Source organism: Eurosta solidaginis, chromosome 5 (assembly GCF_040869045.1).
Source record: "Eurosta solidaginis isolate ZX-2024a chromosome 5, ASM4086904v1, whole genome shotgun sequence".
NCBI classification, from domain to species: Eukaryota; Metazoa; Arthropoda; class Insecta; order Diptera; family Tephritidae; genus Eurosta; species Eurosta solidaginis.
The window spans coordinates 273,857,988-273,877,662 of record NC_090323.1 but is presented as its reverse complement, the minus strand read 5'-3'; the positions used below and the strand labels follow the sequence as shown (position 1 = coordinate 273,877,662).

General features: G+C 37.9%; 2 protein-coding genes and 1 long non-coding RNA gene across 3 annotated transcripts in view; 1 reads left to right on the top strand and 2 right to left on the bottom strand.

Annotated features, from left to right (window-relative positions):
* The first annotated feature begins 4,429 nt into the window (after positions 1–4,429).
* Polr3E (RNA polymerase III subunit E) lies at positions 4,430–6,221 on the top strand. The gene is made up of 4 exons (XM_067790855.1): positions 4,430–4,610; positions 4,671–5,490; positions 5,555–5,769; positions 5,827–6,221. The coding sequence occupies exons 1-4, from the start codon at positions 4,569–4,571 to the stop codon at positions 6,148–6,150; spliced, it is 1,401 nt and encodes a 466-aa protein (XP_067646956.1). The 5' UTR covers positions 4,430–4,568; the 3' UTR covers positions 6,151–6,221.
* Positions 6,143–8,033, bottom strand: LOC137253607 (nucleoside-triphosphatase THEP1). The gene is made up of 3 exons (XM_067790856.1): positions 6,796–8,033; positions 6,584–6,746; positions 6,143–6,530 (listed from the first exon to the last, which is right to left on the bottom strand). Exons 1-3 carry the CDS (start codon positions 6,833–6,835, stop codon positions 6,167–6,169), a joined length of 567 nt encoding a protein of 188 aa, XP_067646957.1. The 5' UTR covers positions 6,836–8,033; the 3' UTR covers positions 6,143–6,166.
* Positions 8,034–11,164: 3,131 nt separating this feature from the next.
* The window catches only part of LOC137253605 (uncharacterized), a 37,663-nt gene continuing 29,152 nt past the window's right edge, over positions 11,165–19,675 (bottom strand). The window contains exon 2 of the long non-coding RNA XR_010953842.1: positions 11,165–12,707. This is a non-coding gene — a long non-coding RNA (uncharacterized lncRNA). The remainder of the gene's footprint in view (positions 12,708–19,675) is intronic.

Here is a 19,675-nt window from a genome sequence, read left to right as displayed (position 1 = left end):
CCACAAAGAACACACCGATTTGGTTCTTTACAATTTTTTTTTTCGCAGCCTTCATCTTTTCCACACATAATACATCTGGGCTTAGCTCTACACCCCAGTCGCGTGTGTCCTAGCCGACCACAGTTATAGCATTGCCTAATTCTTGGAATGTAATGTGTCACCTTGAATTTGACACAGTAAATATCTATAGCCTCAGGTATCTCATGCCCTTCAAAACCTATTTTTACCGTGTAGGTCGGAACGAATTTTTCTTTTTCTTCCGGATCTCTTTTGGTTATCCTAGTGACAGATGTTACTTTTATATCCGTGTTTATATTACTCAATATTTCATCCTCAGTGAATTCTAAAGGAATATTCCTTACTACTCCTACAGTTTCTACAAATTTTTTGGGTATGAAAGGTCTGAGCCCTAGTTCTTTCACCTTTTCATTGTTTACACATTCATTTGCATACTTATGACTTAAAAAATTTATTTTGAATAATGTTCTTCCAATTAATTTTATGTTTTTAATTCCTGTTACATTTAACTTCCTGATTTTTTCCCATAAAAAAAGCCCATTACTAATTTTTACATTTTTAAATAACTCACTTTTGGAGGAGTCCACCAATACACTGAATTCACCACGGTGTCTTTCCGTGTATTCCTCACTTTTTCTTTCCTCTCTCCTATCTTTATTCTCCTCTGTCTCCATATTAATTTCTGCCTCTTGTCGTTTATTATAATGTACACTCTTTATACCTGCTTCACTTCCACTTGCCTGTACTTCACTACATTTAATATTGTCTTGTTCTTTCTTACCAACATCTTTGTTTTCTTCTTCTCTACCTTTACTTTGAACACTCGTGTTATTTGCCTTCTTTCCTTCTGTCCCTATGTCCATACCCTCATTTGTCACATTTTGCGTTTTTCTTGTTGCTCCTGTCCCCATTTTTTCAGTCATTTTATTTTCATTTTGTTTGCGTTCTGCTACCAATTTGGTCCACTCGCTTCTTGGAATTAGCATACCTTGTAACGGAATCTGAATGCCGTTATTTTTTTCCGTTTTTAGTTTTTTAGCTTTTAACTCCCTACCTAAATCAAACTTTCTTTTTTCTTCGATTTCTAACTGCTTTCGTTCATTTTTTGTATTTCGCCTATAGCTAGTCTGCCTATTTCGATTCCTATATTCCAAAAAACCCGTGTCTAAGTCATCTTCCACGTCCGTCTCCATGTCGTCCGCACCAGCGTCATCCCTGACCACTGCCTCCGACGCCCCGGCGTCGGCCATTTTGTATTTTTTCCCCAGTAATACAGCGTCTTCAGATACACTTACCAGAATTTATATTTCTAATTAAATGCTGAAAATGTTTTTTAATTTCACTTTTTTTCCACTATTTACTATTTTCAAAATACTTTTAATGACAATTTGTACAGAGCACTCTTTTACCACTGCTATTTAGACAACTTTTACAATATAAGTTATATTCTTCTTTATAGCAAAAAGCCTACCACCTTCACAGTTAGAGAGTACAACGCCGAATGCTAATTATCTTTGCACAAAAACATATATTCCGCTATAACTGAATAATGCAGTTGCTGTGTCTTTAAATTTTAAAGTTTAAAATCGCATTCACCCATATCGCGAGTTTTATTTTCACCCGAAAATATTCACAGTTTTTGTTCACCCTATCGCAGAGGGTGGCGAAACAATTTTTCGTGTTCGAAAAAGATTTCTGCTTAAACGGCAACTCTTTGTTCGGCCGAAATGAATAGCGGGGAAACCCAAATTTATTCACTTATATTTTACAGACGAACGAGAGAAAAACAAAATTGTAAGTAATTTTTGGTTCTTAAATTTTATATTATAATTATATATACTTTTATTATTAGGAGTACATCAATAAATAATGAACAATCGGAAATGTTGCTTGACAAGATGATCGGGAAAAAGTTCCGGACTTCTGGAAGCAGCTTACTTTATGTTTAAATAGCCTTGGTCCACCTGTTAAGAGTGAAGCTGAGTGAAAAAAGTAAAATTATTGTATTGCTAAGTATTTAAATTCAATTTTTTATGGCAACGTATCTTTTTCTAGGTATGGAATGACCAAAAAGTTATCCATTGTGGACTAAGTAACGGTTCCAAAATGTTCAGCACCTTTGAAAGTACCTCACTGAGACAAGATTGGCTAAGCCAAACCTCATGATCCTTTTCAACGCCTTTTTGATTTCTTCCCTCTGCGAAAAAAACGAAGTCATGCGCTCAACTTAACAATTGTTGGAACTCCAAATTTTTGCTTCAATGGTGGCAAGGAGTTGTTAAGAATGTCTAGCAAATATTTGAATGCCCGCTTGTTCAGCCTCTATTATTGTCGAAAATTAATTGAAAAAACAATTGTTTTTGTTTTTATCGGCCTATTGATAAATCATTCAAGGTTCGAATCGAGCTCAAGGCCAGAATAATAATTTTTTTTCTAATAGGGGGACTCATGATAGCATATAAACTTATAAGGTGTAAAATTAAATCCATTTACACACGCGGTTATATGAACGCACCTAGTAATACTCTTGATAAACTTGATTGTTTTTCAGCTGTATTATTTCCAAAAAAATTTTTTGGATTGTTATACAAATTAAAAAATACCAAGATTAAGTGAAAAATCAAAACTAAAACGCCTTTACTTGCTGATGTTGGAGATTTTTGATGAAAATGCCGTCTGTAATGTCTGCAAGGTTGCATTCCTTTGAGTTTACCGCGTTTACACAATGAAATATGCGCGTAAATTTATACAAATTGTGTAAATGATTTTTCATACAAAATTTGACAGCTCGTGCGTAAACTAGATAAATTTATACGTTTACACACTTTATAAGGCATTTATACGGTTACATGAGTCCCCCTAATAATAATTATTGTTATTTTTTATTTTTTCTAAATTATTAGAAAAAAATTATTGTTCTGGCCTTGAGCTCGATTCGAACCTTGAATTAATTGAAAAAAGTAAAATTTTTATTCAAAAGTGCTGAAAATAGAAGTTTTTAACTTACGGTGGATCACTTACCTCCAAAGGGTTAGAACATTCCCTTAATTGCCTCCGAATCGTTTTCACATTTATATTCTCCTAGCGCTCAATCGATAACCGTGTTTTTTTTACACGCGTATACCTTTACGTTTGCGCGTAAAAAAACGCTTATCCTCGCTTAGATAATGCTTAGGAGACCCATCTAGCGGCAGTGGTTAAATAACTAGCTACATTATAGGGTGTACCGAAAAGCAAAGACACGAACCTCTTTTGCATGGCTGTGTATAACCTATAGCTGTATCAGTTGCGATGAATTGTGGATACGCACCATTTTAACAGGTGAAACATAGAATTAGTGTTGAGGTGAAACATAGATATATATTTCAGTTACATCTAAGTGTAGTGCGTATTGAAATTTTGTAGTACTAATACAATACGCCGTGTACTCAAGTATCCTTGTGCCAATTACCAATGTGCACAAGGATTTGCCCGGTGTGTGCACTGGTTGCACTATTTGCGCAGAGAACTGCGCTAAAATCAAAACGATTTAGATATTTACGCATGTCTGCAAATATTGCACATGCTTTTTTCTTCGTGTGTGGTGAATGTTATACAGTTTACCTGTGGTTTCTTTCAGTAAATATTGCTTAAAAATGTTAATATTGAAGGCGTAATGACCATCTCCAGGAATTCAAACAAATTCAATAATTTCTTATACGATTATAACACATGTGTCATTTGTTGCGCTAGTTGAAAAAAGAATATTGCGCAGTGCTGCAATAAGTTGAGCTGGTCTTGCAATTAAAAAATATATATTATAAAAAAATGCTTCTGGTGCGAGTTTTTCCACTTATACAGTGAATTACCAGCACTGTGGAAAATAGAGTGGTTTTTATACAATTAGTGCCTTTTTTATACAACTAAAACACATGTTTCATTTGTACCGCTACTTTAATAATTAATATTCGCGCTGTTTTTGAGCCGTGTATGTCAAAATTATCATTTGCACAAATTTCGTCGTTTTATATTTGCACATGGCTTTTGTGTCATGTATGGGCCGTCTAATTTTATGCGCAGCAATTTCAGAGGTGTATTTAAAGTTTGACGCTTAGCAGTCCATATAAAGTTTAAGCGTAGACGTCTATAGATGTAAAAAAAAACACAGCTAATACCAACCTACATATGTGCAATACTAAACATTTTTTATCTATATTTTTGCTGTCTTTTAAGGAAATATATGCTTTGCTTGTTTACAAAATTAAAAGTAAATTATTTGTTCACTGCTAATTCACAATAGGGCATCAGCTGTTTCGAAGTGAACTTTTGTTCGCCCGAAATTGCCGATAGGCGGAAAAAGTTTAACCGAGCAAAAAAGTGAAAGCGAACACTTTTCCGTGTGAACTTCGCGATAAGGATGATTGTGATGTGCGATGCCTGATAAAATCGACTACACGAATATCGAGATGTGTGGCTTTTCATCTTTAGTTATTGGTGACACCGTCGCAAAACATCTGTTTTGTATTTAAGTACGTTTTTATAGTTCGTAATAAGAAAAACTATTCACAAAAATGTTGGACGGGTGCGACGATGATGATGTGATAGTGGAAGAGGTTTGATATCTACGTGTATGAAGAACTATACTCGTTTCTGACCAACTGCATAATTTACAGATTCCCGTTTACTTATCAAAAAATCTACAGGAAAACCTGTATCTCTTTCAATACCCAACCAAAACTCAGATAAGCAACTTCGATAATGCGGCAGTGGTAAATTGCTGTGTGAAACCTGTGAATCAGGAGGTAAAAGTTGATTTTGCATTAAATACCGAGTCACAATTCTATGATCGCTTCAAAGGTGAAGCATTCGCTTTGGCTTCCGATGGTAAAGGTCAATTGAAAGGTGAGCGTCCAACGTATAAACGTGGCATAATGGATAAACAAGCGTTTACTAGCAGCCGTTCCCTGGACAATGTTGACAAATATGTCGTTGGAATTCTTTCTGATAAAGAGTTGCACCTCACGCCTTTGGCAAACATATTGCAGTTACGGCCATCGTTCTCACACTTCGATAAAGAAGATAAGCGTATAAAAGCCGAACAAAAAGCATTAAATGATGAAGATGATGAGGAAGAATTGCAGCAGGTAACAGTGAAGTTCGCAAAATCCGGCGTTGGAAATAAAAAGACAAAAACTAAAGAAAAGCTAGGCTATGCAAATTATGTCAAAAGAAGCAATGAAGAATCGTGGTGCGAAACGTATTGGCATCCACGAATATCTCCTACCGCAGAACTTGAAAGGCAAAAGTTATTTGCAACAAACCAACAAATAAACTTAGCGTTGGGTCTAGACTCACATAAATATGTAAGAAAACTTTTACCGGACGACGGAAAAGATTTAGGAATAGACGCTGTACTTCCTCCTAAGGTTATCAGCAAATCCCGTTTGAAGTCAATGCCCCTTGTAGACCAACTGAAAGTAATTTTAAAAGACGGTGAGTAGTATTATTGGATGTTATTACAAAGACAATTATTCATGAGGCTGTATTTATTTTATAGTACGAATGATGAGTTTTGAAGATATAAATGCCATACTCCAGGAATGCAGTGATAGTAAAATTCCAAACGAGAAAGTTTTACGTGCTTTACCCCAAATGGGGGTATTGATTCATGGCAATTGGGTACCGCAATCCGATATAATTTATCCTGCAGATACAATATCAAATTCAAATGGTGTATCATCCGATCTTATGATACGTGCCCGAGATTATGTGGTAAACCAACGCTGTTTCTATTTCATATTTACATGTGTTGAATACTTATTTTTGTAGCTTTACAGATTTTCTCGTGTTAAGTACGTATACCGGCGTCAAGTCATCTCCGCCACGCAGCTACCGCCTGATGAGGCTGCTGAAGTTCTTCACTCTGTTGCACGTTTAAATTCAGAAAAAAAGTGGGAGCTATTACTAGCTCCTAACAAAGAATTTGAACAACGATATCCAGAACTTGTGCAACGCCAAGAAATGGTATGGCGTGCTACTGAACAAACTTATAATGAAATGGATTGCGAAAAGTCTCCAAAGCGTTCCCGAAAACGTTCTATTCGTGAATCCAAGTCCCAGTCTAGCCAATCATCTCAAGGGGAAGTATCATAAAAACCCTATTGTTGCTTTATTTCCTTTTTAAAATGCTGTCAATATACTTTATAATATCATGTTGAACCTTATCACGATTACCCTTATTTATTTCAAATATTCGAGTGGAAGGCGACGATTTTAAATGTTCAACCAGTGGTATTTGGTGACTCATCTGAGATGGTATGGTTGCCAAAATTGGGACTTTGTTGATTAGGGTCCTCACTATGGCCTCAAATTTTTTACTTTTTAACTCCATTTTTCCGATTTCGTCAATAATTAGCAGAAAGGATTTTGTAGTAGGTTGGGTAAGTAAAGGTAAAACTAGATCCTCGAAATCTTTAACGTAAACTGAATATTTGCCAACTTTTGGCATTGTGTAGTTGTTTTGGGAGCATTCTCTAAAATAAATTGAAATTAGAATTACTTCAGCATATATGACATACCTACCCACCTAGCTAATGGCTTTCGTTCGCCGTGAAGTGTTCGCACATCGAATCCGATGCGCTTGCAGGCCTTACCTATACTGCGAACTTCCTCGGTAACGAAACCACGGCAAATAAACTTTTCTTTAAGCTCATCGCATATTTTTAGAACCAATGTTGTCTTGCCCACACCTTAAAAATATTGCTTATTTTGGCACAAAGAACCATTTCAATTGTTTACCTGGCGGGCCTGTAATTAGTATCAAATTACTGCGTTCCATTACCGGTGCCACTGACAGGGAAATCGCCGAAAATGTAATTATGATGTTATATAAATGTAGGCCGTGTTGAAAGTAAACAAATAGTTGTGAATATAAAAACAATAAACAACTAAATCAGCTGATATCAGCTACATATGTCAACATCAGCAATTATTGTACCCCAGAGGGTTAGGGGGGTTAGAATATACCCACGGTAGGTATGTCCGTCGTAAGAGGCGACTAAAATACCAGATTCAAGGTGTTGTGTAGCGCAACCTTTTCAGGTTGCCAGCGTAATATATAGCTTCTCCAAACCCAATTGTCAACCTCACCTTCGAGCGGCGAATCCCTTTTCACTAACAGACGAGGCTCTGGCGACCCCAAGCTCCTCATGGAATGGGGAGGGAGGATGGCCTGAAGGTTTAATGTGGCCATATAAATCGTTAATTCGCAATTGCCTTAATATGGATCCTCGAAGGCTGTATTCTGAAGGAGTAACTTGATAACTCAAATACTTAATGACGTTGTAGCAAGACTTGCACTTCCTAAGTTAAAGTTGCAATTTTTTTCATAAGTCCCCCTAAGCACTTCACGCAGGATCTTAATATGACTTTCAAGATCACTTGACGCTATTAATATGTCAACAATATACACAACAATTATTTTGTATCAATTAGGTCTCGGAAGATGTTATAGACAAATCTCTGAAAATTAGCCGGTGCATTCATCAACCCAAATGGTATTCTAAGGTACTCTAATTGCCTTTGTGGTGTGACAAAAGATATTAATGCAATAGATCCCTCATCCATTGCTAACTGATTGAACCCATATTTCAAGTCCAAGAGAGTGAACCACTCCCTTTCCACGACATATAATCTATACAATCGTCTATTAGGGGCAATGGAAAATTGTCGCGTACTGTCTTCTTATTCAAAGCTCTGTAATCGATGCACATATGAGTTTCGCCACTCTTTGTTTTTACCAGGACAATCGCAGAAGCATAAGCGGAGTTACTAGGTCGTATAATTTCGCGTTTCATTAAATCATCAGTGATCTTCCCTCTTCCCTATCCTTAAACGATAATCGTCTTGGCAAAGAATAGAAAGGTATATCATCCGTTGTACGGATTGTCATTTTATAGTCATACGGTTTTTTTTTCAATTGATGTAGGCGATAAATATTCACTAGACCACACTTCCATTACTACCCCCTGTTTCTCGTTTAGGCCCTATATCTACATATTTCCGACTGAAAAACACTTTCATCTATTGCCCCTATCTCTTTCACAGCTGAATCAAACAGATCCGTCATATCATAGGGGTAATTGCCCATTTCTTTTGAGTCCTGCTTATTATGATCACATCTGTCATATACTTCACTTAATGTAGGCTTAAGGCTCCATTACTGATACTGAGCATAGACTTGGCTTGGCTTGCGAACTATCACTTACAGTTCTGTTAAATGAACATTGCATGTTACTGCCCTACAAGAAACGCTGATAGTTTTACTAATACACTCACACTTGTAATTGACAATGCTGATCCTGCGATGACGTAAACATTGATACTCAAATTTATGTATGTTCCTTTGTTCGCTCACGCATGTCCGCATGTTCCCAACGACAGCCTATAATCATGAAAAAGGACTGAAACTGGGAAAGCTTCGGACACATGGTACAGAACAAAAGAACATACAGCACATACCATAATGCATGTGAGACAGATACATAATTCTCAACGGAATTTTATGTATGCGAGAACAGATTTTCCGATTTAATCATGTTGTCACTACTGACTGTCATATGACATTCAAATGATTATCACGGTTGTTTTGTTATTTTTTAAATTCCGCCATTTTCAACCGACGAAAACCATATAAAAAATAAGTTTAAAAAATGAAAAAGAGAGCATTTCAAAGCTCCATGCTAAAAGAAAAAAAAATCGAAAATAATATTCAGCCCTATTCTGCATTTCGACTTGGATTGGAATTTTTTCGATTTGGCAATTTTGGTATTCTGTGTTCCAATCTCTTTCGATCCAACTTCGAATCGTTCGATTTTTTGTATTCTGCATTTCGATCGTAGTTCCGTTTTTCTAAGTTGCAAATTAGTTGGCGGAAAAATATTTTCTTTTTATTTTTTTATTAATTTATAACAGAATTTTGACAAAAATATAAGTAAAACTTGTTAAGAAACGTAGAAGGATTGATGATGATTGTTTTTTATATGTTTCCAGGTCAAAAACAACATGTCGATGTCGAAGTCCTTGGACGTATTTGCCCCGCAAAAGTATCTAACACATACTTGAAAGCATACTTGTTAAGTCGAAAGTTATTTTTGAACCTAAATAAGAAAATAAGTCATTAAACTTTACCACTCTTAAGTTCAATTTCTTACAATTCGTCACTCATCTCAAATGGATTACACAAATTTCGCAATATTTGCCTTTCCATTCTTGCCTGGCAATTTTTGTATGCGTTGCTTTCCAACTCCATAAATAATGCCGCGGCTATTGATTCCATTATAATAGACAGCTATAATTTGTGTCTGTTCGTTGGGTCTAGTTATATGCCAAAGCAAGCTGCCGGCGTAGAGGAAGGTGAAGCGAAAACGTAAACAATCCGTGCGGAAAGAATAAATAAACCTTTATAAAGTATTTTAGGCCAGTGCAATGAAATTAGCATCCCTAAAATTCAGAAAATGTCAACTATATTCGTGCAGGAATCCGTTTTAACAAAACTTGGTGGCCACGGCAGGGAATTGGCCAAAAGAACGACAAAAACACACTTACAATTATGAAAGAACTTCACTCAAAAAAATATAACACTGCGGCAATATATTCTATTGCTTTTTTTGTACAAAATGGCGTGGATAATAAAATATAAACGTTTTTCAGTGTTTTTTACAAATTTTCTTTAATTGATTTTGTTCCAATGTTCACACATTCCGTACCAACAGCTGATTTCGAAAAATCATTTGCTCTTCCTCTTATCTTTACGATTCCGTCGTAATGCAGAATACCAAACTTCGATTGAAGCGGAGCGTAGAACGGGAACGTAATCGAAATGCAGAATAGGGGTGATTAAAAAATACCAAAAGCTGGCGGAATGTATGGGGTGCACTCAAAAAATTGATACGCGAAAAATAATAGTGGTTAGTGTTGATTCATTTTTAAATGTGTTTCCGCATGAGGAAAGCGCTCTTCTGTTGTTTTGTTATTTTCTGAATTTAAATTGAACATTTTGAACTCGAATTCTTATAAAACTATTTATTTTAAACAAATAAACACGTATGCTTTTATCACGTACAAAATTAAAAACGTAATGAAATAAAGTAAATAAAAAGCAAAAAGCATTGTTTCATTTTTGGCGGAATATAACAATGGTCATTTATGATAGTATAACAGTCAAACCTGATATCTACAGTAAACTATCATTTATGACACTTTTTGATAGTTAGAGTGTCAGCACTGATCCAGGAAAAGGAATGAGAGTGAGCAGTATGGCTATATACTTAATCAGTAGGCGATGTTGGTGTATAAGAAGGAGACAAAAACTCACACGTACACAGTTGTTTACATCACATTTGCGCAAGTCCCCTTAAGTTTGTATGAGGCGCTGATCGTTAGGTTGACATTGCTGACAATCAGATGATAGTCATATGATAGTCAGTGTTCTTGTAGGGTGATTACTCAAAACTTAACTTGACTTAGAAGTCTGTTGAATTTTGATTTTCTATGTAAGTTCTAAGTGACGTTTACATTTTGAGATGCCATTTTTTTGATTCCATTTCATTTTGTAATACAAATTGACATTTATTTAAAAATAAATTTCAACGCTGACTATGATGCCAGATTTTATGCACCAAGTGGAGTATAATCGTGGCTAAGTTGCCAAGTTTACGCCAAGTCAAGTCAAGTCTATGCTAAGTATCAGTAATGGGGGCTTTAGGGCCCCATTACTGATACTAGACTTGACTTGGCTTGAGAACTGTCACTTACAGTTCTGTTAAATGAACATTGCATGTTACTGATTACTCAAAACTTAGCAACACTTAACTTGACTTAGAAGTCTGTCGAATTTTGATTTTCTATGTAAGTTCTAAGTGACGTTTACATTTTGAGATGCCATTTGTTTGTTTCCATTTCATTTTGACATTTTGTCATACAAATTGACATTTATTGATTATGAGCCAGATTGTATGAGCTAAGTGGAGTATATTCAAGGCTAAGTTGTCAAGTTTACTCCAAGTCAAGTCAAGTCTATGCTAAGTATCAGTAATGGGGCCTTAATTACCATCTAATTTAACACTTATGTCACCATCAACAAATTTATTAATAATCGAATCAGATATATATTTTTCCGGATCTTCATTATTTAATTCAGTATTTCTAGAAGGTACTTTTTGTTTAACGTTTTTATTAAATTTTTATTGTAAAAGGCCACACTAACCTCTTGCTGAGATTCTAAAGGAACATAGTCATCCATGGATACGGCTGCAACTTGAGATGTTTCGTTTTTCTTCTTTGGGCAATTGCGATGCATATGTCCTAGTTGGTGGCAAATAAAACATGACCCGGCTGGGCGTTTGCGGCTTTGGGCAGGCACTCTGATAATGTCCGAATCGCGAGCAGTTGAAACAACGTACAGTGGAAAGATGTTCAGTAGTGTTTGCCTTTACTGCGGTATTTGATACCTCTGTGCTCAATGGTTTGCGCACACCAACGCTGTGACGACGTTGCTCGTAACGGTCCATTCGGCGTGAGTTCGCTTATAGTATTAGCGCCATACAAGATGCTTATATTGTTGCTGCTGTCTGGGATTCCGTCCACTACAATGTCTCCTGTTCCATTATCTCCGATTGGGCAGCGATTGATTGCATTGCCACCACATAAATGACACACGATTCTGACGGTTTTAGTTTGCATAACCGTAGCTGTCGATAGACCTCCTGTCGAGAGCAATTACGGCGGAGCATTGCACATAATAAAAGCGTCATCGTGGAGTAATCAGTTACGCCTTGGTTCAAAACGAATTATTTCGCTGTTCGAGTCATGCATCGGCGCAATGCTAGGCATTTATGTCTTTCATTGTAGTTGTTAGCATCAGCATAGTCTTCAAACTGTAAAAACCATCGATTTATATCGTAGTGATTGTCGCCACTAAACTTCGGGAGTGCTGCATCAAGTTCGTCGAAATGGATGTACTTTCCTATGCGCACGACCGGACCAGACTCCAATTGCTGGACTACACCTTGGAGCTCCATTACTTCTTTACGTAGCTTCAATGATCTTAACTGCTTTTGAATGTGGTTTATTTCTCCACTTGATGGTGTGGCTTCAAGGCAAACAGATACGTCAGAAGCAATAGCTGGGCTTATGGCATAGTTTGCAGCGGATTCATTCACATGAGGCTGAGTGGAACCATACCAGGCAACGTTGTTAGTATTCTCACGCCGGTGACAACAGGCGCCATAGTGGCAAAGGTAGTGGCAGCAGTTACAGCGATCGATGAAATGGCAGATGCAGCAGGAGCACCAGGAGCAGGCGGACGTACAACGATGGTGCTATTTTCAGAAGCCTTAGGTTTTCTTTGTGTACCTGTAGATTTCTGCTCCACTGTCGATGCGCTTGATGTATTAAAACATGTGAGCGGCATTTTCACTTTTTTTCTTTTATGGTTCGAGTTTTTCTTCTAATATTTATTTATGCGTATATAGGGTAGCACCCCACACCTGAGGATGCAATTTGCTCCTTTTAATTTAAAACGATTTGATTTATTTCTTTTGCTTTATTTTTATTTGAACAACCTCTGCGTTTCGCTGTCACCGGAAGAAGAAGGCCCCAGAGCAAAAGCGAAGTTGGCTGCATTTCCGCCAGCAGGTAACATTTACGATCTGTCAGAAATGCAAGGTATAATAAAATGGGTGAAATGACAGATTAAATATAAGAACATTACATACTAAAAGATAGAAAATAATTTGATAGGTCCTAGGTACTAGCCATCACACTCCTCATCAATCTAGGGCGTTGATTTGAACTTATGTCTCCAAAGTATTTTCACGTCTCTTCTAACGGGACTAGAATTTTAATACTGAAATTTCACTAGCAAAATTTGAACTTATGTGCTCCAAATTATTTTTACGTCACTTCTACCGGGAAATGAATTTTTTACAGAAATTTCACTAACAAAATTGGAACTTATGTGCTCCAAAGTATTTTGATGCCACTTCTAGTAATATTTTTTCAAAGAGCCAAATCGGACAGCCAAGTACGAGTTTTTTGAATATCTCAATTTTTGCGACACCTAGTGTGAATTTTTTGTACTAAAGCGGTTTCTATTTCTTTATGTCAAATATGATTTCCAAATATGAGCCAGATCGGACCACAAATACGATTTTTGTGAATATCTCGATCCTTGCGCCACCTAGCGGCCGTTTTTTTTCATAGGTTGCTTTCTATTCATGTATGTATTATGTGTTCCAAATATGAACCAAATCGGACCGCAAATACGATTCTCGTGAATATCTCGATCCATGCGCCACCTAGAGGCGATTTTTTCATAGATCTCTTTCTATTCTTGTATGTATTATGTGTTCCAAATATGAGCGAAATCGGACCACAAATGCGATTTTTGTGAATATCTCGATCCTTGCGCCACCTAGCGGCGATTTTTTTCATAGGTCCCTTTCTATTCTTGTATGTATTATGTGTTCCAAATATGAACCAAATCGGACCACAAATACGATTTTTGTGAATATCTCGATCCATGCGCCACCTAGCGGCGATTTTTTTCATAGGTCGTTTCTATTCTTGTATGTATTATGTGTTCCAAATATGAGCGAAATCGGACCACAAATACAATTTTTGTGAATATCTCGATCCTTGCGCCACTTAGCGGCGATTTTTTTCTTATTATTGCATTGTCATCAAGTTCTGAACTATATTCCAAGTTTTAAGCTTGTAGCTTATCGGGAAGTTACTTAAATTTTAATTACGAAATTCAATGTCAAGTCAACCTATATAAAACCGTTTAAAAAGTGAAGCGCCGCTGCCGCTACGTGTCGCGCCGCTTTGTGTGCACGCAAATTAAATGTTGAATTTGTTAATCAATTTAGAAATTTCAAACAATTTTTTAGAATATAATTTTTTTATTTTTAATGAGTAAAACAACAGGTAGGTAGGTTGAACTGGCCGGTCCATGAGGACCTCACATAGACTGATTGAGTCCGTAGTGTTACCAGAAGTTTGTTTAAACGACCAAACTGAAAAACCCTATCAAAAACCAGGACCTATGTTATAAAATAACTCCGTCCTCTTGGCAAATACTAGAAGCTTCTAGATCTGACAGCTGTATCACACCTAATAGCTGGAGTCTTAGCCTGGCAAGTGCAGGGCACGAGCACAGAACGTGCTCGATCGTTTCCTCCTCCAACCCGCACCTCCTACATCTGCTATCACTGACCAAGCCTAATTTAAAGGCATAAGACGCCAGAAGGCAGTGTCCAGTCAGAATACCCGTCATGAATCTACAGTCCTCCATTTTTAATGATAGAAGCAACTGTGTTAGTCTAAGGTTGTAAGACCTACACACAATCTTCGACACTTTACAGCCCCGCGCTTGAACCCACGCCTTTCCCGCTTGGTCGATCATGTGCACCTCTCGCCTTCGCTTAATCTCGCCCAATCTAATTATGACATCTACGGAGTAAGCTTCAAGGGATGCGCCCTTTTTAGCTAGTTCGTCCGCTTTTTCATTCCCATCTATTCCCATATGCCCTGGGACCCAATATAGATGTATGCTTCTCCCTGTCCCGATTCTCTTTATAGACTGCTTACACTCTAACGCGAATTTAGATGCTGTGCTATGCGAGATTATTGCCTTAATTGCTGCTTGACTGTCAATATAAAAGTTAACACGGTTGCAGCTTAAACTATTCTCTTCCAGGGTTTCTACTGCTTTGGTTACGGCTAATATTTCCGCTTGGAAAAGGCTACAGTAATCCGGCAGCCTGTAGGATCTGCTTATTTGCGGATCAGCGCAGTATACCGCAGACCCTACTCCTTCCACTACTTTGGAACCATCGGTGTACACATGTACCGCCTCGTCCGCCATTTGCGCACCCTTGCGCTAACCGTAGAAACGCAGATAGGGAATCATGTAGTCCGTTCGTCTTGTGATTGATGACGCTATACTACTATGGCCATATAGTCGGCGCTCAATCTGCCCTGAAGCACCGAGCCTGGTTGCGGTCGTTAAAGCTTTGTTCTTTGCTACCAGGTCTACAGGTGGGATGTGCAGAATGGCATACAGTGCAGCCGTCGGGGTTGTTTTCAGGGCTCCCGTTATGCTAAGCATCGATAGTCTGCATATCTAAGTTTTTGAGGTATGTTGTTTTTTGTGTGGCTTTCCACCAAACAAGAACTCCATAGTATATAATAGGGCTTACAATCTCTGTAAAAACCCAATGATAAAGAGAGGGCGATAGGCCCCACGTACACCCCAGCATTCTTTTACATGCATAGAGTGCCGTTGAGGCCTTCTTGAACCGTCCTCAGGGAACTACAAACGTACAAAAATTTTTTATTAATAAATAAAACCAAAAACTTTACAATAAAATTGATTAAAAATATCACATACATTATTTTACACGTCCTTCCGCCGTGACGTGGAGTTTGGTACTGGTCGTTTGTTTGTTAGTAAATATTTATAGTTGTGAGCGGAATGGTCAATGTCAGTTTTATAGTTCAGTCTAATGTGTTCTGGAGTGTTTACGATATGTAGCATTTCCAATGTAAAGCGCTTATTGTAGTGTTGCTCTTGTTGTAGAATGCTCGCGCTCTCGAAGCTCGGTATATGGCCGCTAGCTGCACAGTGAGACATTAGTGCAGTCTTTTGATTATTAGACTGTTGGCAATATTTTAAATCTGATATGTGTTGCGACAATCTGGTTTTTAATTTTGATTTTGTTGTTCCTACGTAAACGCTGTTACATGGTTCGTTGTTTTTGCCGCCGCATGGGATTTTATTTGCCAATATTGCCAACAGTCTAATAATCATAAAACTGCACTAATGTCTCACTGTGCAGCTAGCGGCCATATACCGAGCTTCGAGAGCGCGAGCATTCTACAACAAGAGCAACACTAGAATAAGCGCTTTACATTGGAAATGCTACATATCGTAAACACTCCAGAACACATTAGACTGAACTATAAAACTAACATTGACCATTCCGCTCACAACTATAAATATTTACTAACAAACAAACGACCAGTACCAAACTCCACGTCACGGCGGAAGGACGTGTAAAATAATGTATATGATATTTTTAATTAATTTTATTGTAAAGTTTTTGGTTTTATTTATTAATAAAAATTTTTTGTACGTTTGTAGTTCCCTGAGGACGGTTACCGTAGTGTAACCGAAATATATCGGAAGGAAAAAAAAACCTATGTGTTTTATTTAAAGAGACCTTGAGCAGGCAGAATCGCCAAATATTTGCAAGAACACAGGTCGCAAAAAATCCAATAGTATCTAAGTTTATACATGGCTGGTACTTACATAGCCGCCAGAGTACGTACCGTGGGCCTCTGCCGGCGTGGTTACTGGTGACGTTGTTGTTGCTGGTTAAGTTGTCGCGGTTGGTGTTCGTGGCGCGCGGTCTTGGGCGCGCTGTGTTGGTACTGTTGGTGGTTGTTGCGCTCGGTCTAGCCGTACTGGTGGCGGCTGTTGTTGTTGCTGGCGTTGTATCATATGCTGCTGCGTATGGAGTTTGTGGGGGTTTTGGTGTACCTTGCCATAAAACCCGGATGCAGGTCCTACCAAACGACCGTCACAAAGGACGTAGTCATATGTATTGCTAAATTTGCGTACAGTTTCAAACGTCTTGCGGAATGAGTGCAACTTATTGAAATCGGGTTGCGATGAGTGTGTTAATGCCAATGATACTACAACTTCACACAGTTGAGTTATTCCAGTTATATTTGTTATTTGCCCAATCAGCTGCGGTGTTGGTTTAAGAGTCTTCTGTTGAGGAAAGCAGTGGTCGACGGCACAAACAGATATTCGATATAACAGCTGATCTAGTTAGTTGGCTTTCTAATTGATCACATAGCAATTTCGCTTGTGCTTGTACTATTATAAAATTGTTATTTGAATTCGGACTTGTCGATGCCGTCGTATCAGCAAAATTGATGATAGAGAATAGGCAGCGCAAGCAATGGCGATCCGCTTCCAAGCCAATCTCTTGTATATATTGATTAATGCACTATTTTGTTTCAGCAAAGTTTTTCTTATTCGGTTGTTTGACCAAAATACCAATCTGCGCTAGCGTGAATTTCAATTGGTTCATAGCTCAAGGTTTTTTTTCCCCCAACTTATTTATCTCCTTTTCTCCCTTATTTGCTGATTAGCAAAATATATATGCCTATGCATGTGTATGTTCGTTATGGAGCCCCAAATTTTTCATTACTTGTTCTTTTTCTTTTCGGCCGGAAAACTCGTGGCTATCTTTTTGCTTTTTTGGTTTCTAAAAATTTTTCTCACCTTCTTGGTTTTACGGCCGGAAACGCATGGCTTTTTTTTCGCTAGTGATCGCCGGTCTTTTCTTTCTTGTTTCCATACTATTGCATCGCAACTTTTTGGTCCCATCACTAATCACTAGGTGTGTTCGCACCTCCCAATTGCACCGTAACCGTAGACCATAACAGCAGACCGTAACATGGTTCAGCAAAGTTAATGTTCACGTTATAGTTGTGTATGCGTCGCTCCAAAATGCATTACAATCTGGCTTTTCGTGGGTTTCAAAGCACAACTTAGGAACAAACCCACAAAATAATGCTAATGGATGTTGTTTTGCTTATTTTGGAAGTAACTTCCCCAACTCTTTCTCAATTTAAATATTTCCGTATTTCCTTCAGAAACTTTACCGTCCGTTCCGACTTCTACCACCTTTCACGTGTGCAGCCAGCCAAGAAGAGAAAAAAGCTAAAAAAAAACCCGCTTCCGTATCCGCTTCCGCTAGATCCCCCGATCAATCGATACCTCCATGTTTTTATCAGTTCGTTTAACCCACCTGTTGGCTCATGCCCCTGTCACACATACCATGTTCCGATTTTGTCGTAGTGTTGATGATGGGCGTATGGAATTCAACTCTTGCGTCGTGAGAGAATTGTGCGCTGAGTTAATTGGACTGCCAATAGAGATAGCTTAGAGCGCTATAAAAAAAAAAACAATATTCACCATCACGGCCGCAGTAGTTACCAATGTGTTGATTATGTTTTGCTTTTGCCATCTCTTTTTACTAGTGATGGAAGAAACAAAGTCAGCTGATAGGATAGGATAAAGTTCTCGGCGATGCCACCTGCACTAATTTAGTACGGAGGGTGTGTAACCAGGCAACCATGAGTGAGGATGAATCCTACCTTTTTCCCTATCACCAGCCAACTGATACGTTCCAAGAGTGACTCTCCCAAGTGGACCATAATATCGGAAGACAGAATTATCACCTTGCCAATGTTTAAGGTGTCACACAGGCACACTTTTGTTAATGCGCAATGGTAGCACAATCAATATTCTTCGTCTGTAGCTCGTAGATTAATGTTACATTCAAGAACTACTACACAAGAGTCAAGCTTTTCCACAAATGACTATATTTCTTTCATATCGTTTGGTGGCTCTTTTGTTTTCATGTATATGTTGTTTTATGTGGCAGGTGCCAATTCCAGTGCTCATCTCGGTCAGCAAGCAATAGCGTTAAAATACTCATTGTAAAGCGGTCCATCAGGAAAACACGAAAGAGGTTATGACGGAGTGAACTTGCATGGGTTTAGCCCTAAACACATTACCATACTGATGGTCAGTCTACCCGTGGGTCATTCGATGGTGAATGACGAGAAACCGAATAATTACCAGCGGGTCCCTCCTAAACCAGGGGTGGTATCCACAGCATGTTTGCACAGAACACCTTTCTGCGTTGGCAGCCTTCTGCCGCGCTTATAAAGAAGTACCCTGGGTGGGTTCAACACCGGTTTGGAGACCAAAACTATATCCACACAAAACACTTATGTTCACAGTTTTTTCTGTTGGGTACCCAACGATTTATAAAAATCGTGTTTACCAAAAATGTAAACACGAGAAACGTCAAATGAAAATGTCCCAAAAACACCATGCATGGTGAACTCACATAAATTCACAATGACGAAAAAAGCTTTATTGGGAAGATCGCCAGATGGGCATGCATGATATGGTGAGAATAAGGACAGGGATAGATATAGGGTGGTCATGATTGCGATCAGGGATGCACCTTAACGTTAAGCTAATCGTTTATCAAAAAATTTCCACCGTTTCCGTTGAAACACTTCGAAATATTATCGAAAAAAAATTATCAAGATAAATTGTATCTCGTTTTTAACCGAAACGAAAAGCTTTCGTTAACGTTAAAAACGTTAACAAAAACGTGATACTTTATGTTTGAATTGTGCTGGCAATGCTATAGCCATGGTGAAGCCGTAAAGTGCTAACAGCGAGCGAACATACACACACAAACTCCATGTAATTTGTTTGTGTAATTCGTTGGTGGTAAGTCAAAAATACTCTGAGAAATGTTCGTACTGTCAAAATTCATGAGAAAAGTTGCAATCAGCTTGGCTAATGCTTTCACCTTTAATGACTCCGCCATCAATCAGCTTTGCCAGCATAGTTTGAAATTAATAATCAACATAAACGATTTGATTTCGTTTTGATATGGCAGAAAACGAAACAAAATCATTTCGTTAATTTGACGTTGTTTCGACTTTGTTTCGTTTATTAACGTTAATTATCGTAACGAAATGATATCGGTTCGTTGGTTAAGCATGCCTGATT

Excerpts from the sequence above, each read along its gene's own strand:
- Polr3E (XM_067790855.1), top strand. The coding sequence starts at position 4,569 with ATGTTGGACGGGTGCGACGATGATGATGTGATAGTGGAAGAG. Across the intron at positions 4,611-4,670 it reads ATGATGTGATAGTGGAAGAG|ATTCCCGTTTACTTATCAAA; the intron begins GTTTGATATCTA and ends CATAATTTACAG. Across the intron at positions 5,770-5,826 it reads TACGTGCCCGAGATTATGTG|CTTTACAGATTTTCTCGTGT; the intron begins GTAAACCAACGC and ends TTATTTTTGTAG.
- LOC137253607 (XM_067790856.1), bottom strand. The coding sequence starts at position 6,835 with ATGGAACGCAGTAATTTGATACTAATTACAGGCCCGCCAG. Across the intron at positions 6,747-6,795 it reads ACTAATTACAGGCCCGCCAG|GTGTGGGCAAGACAACATTG; the intron begins GTAAACAATTGA and ends AATATTTTTAAG. Across the intron at positions 6,531-6,583 it reads GAACGAAAGCCATTAGCTAG|AGAATGCTCCCAAAACAACT; the intron begins GTGGGTAGGTAT and ends AATTTATTTTAG.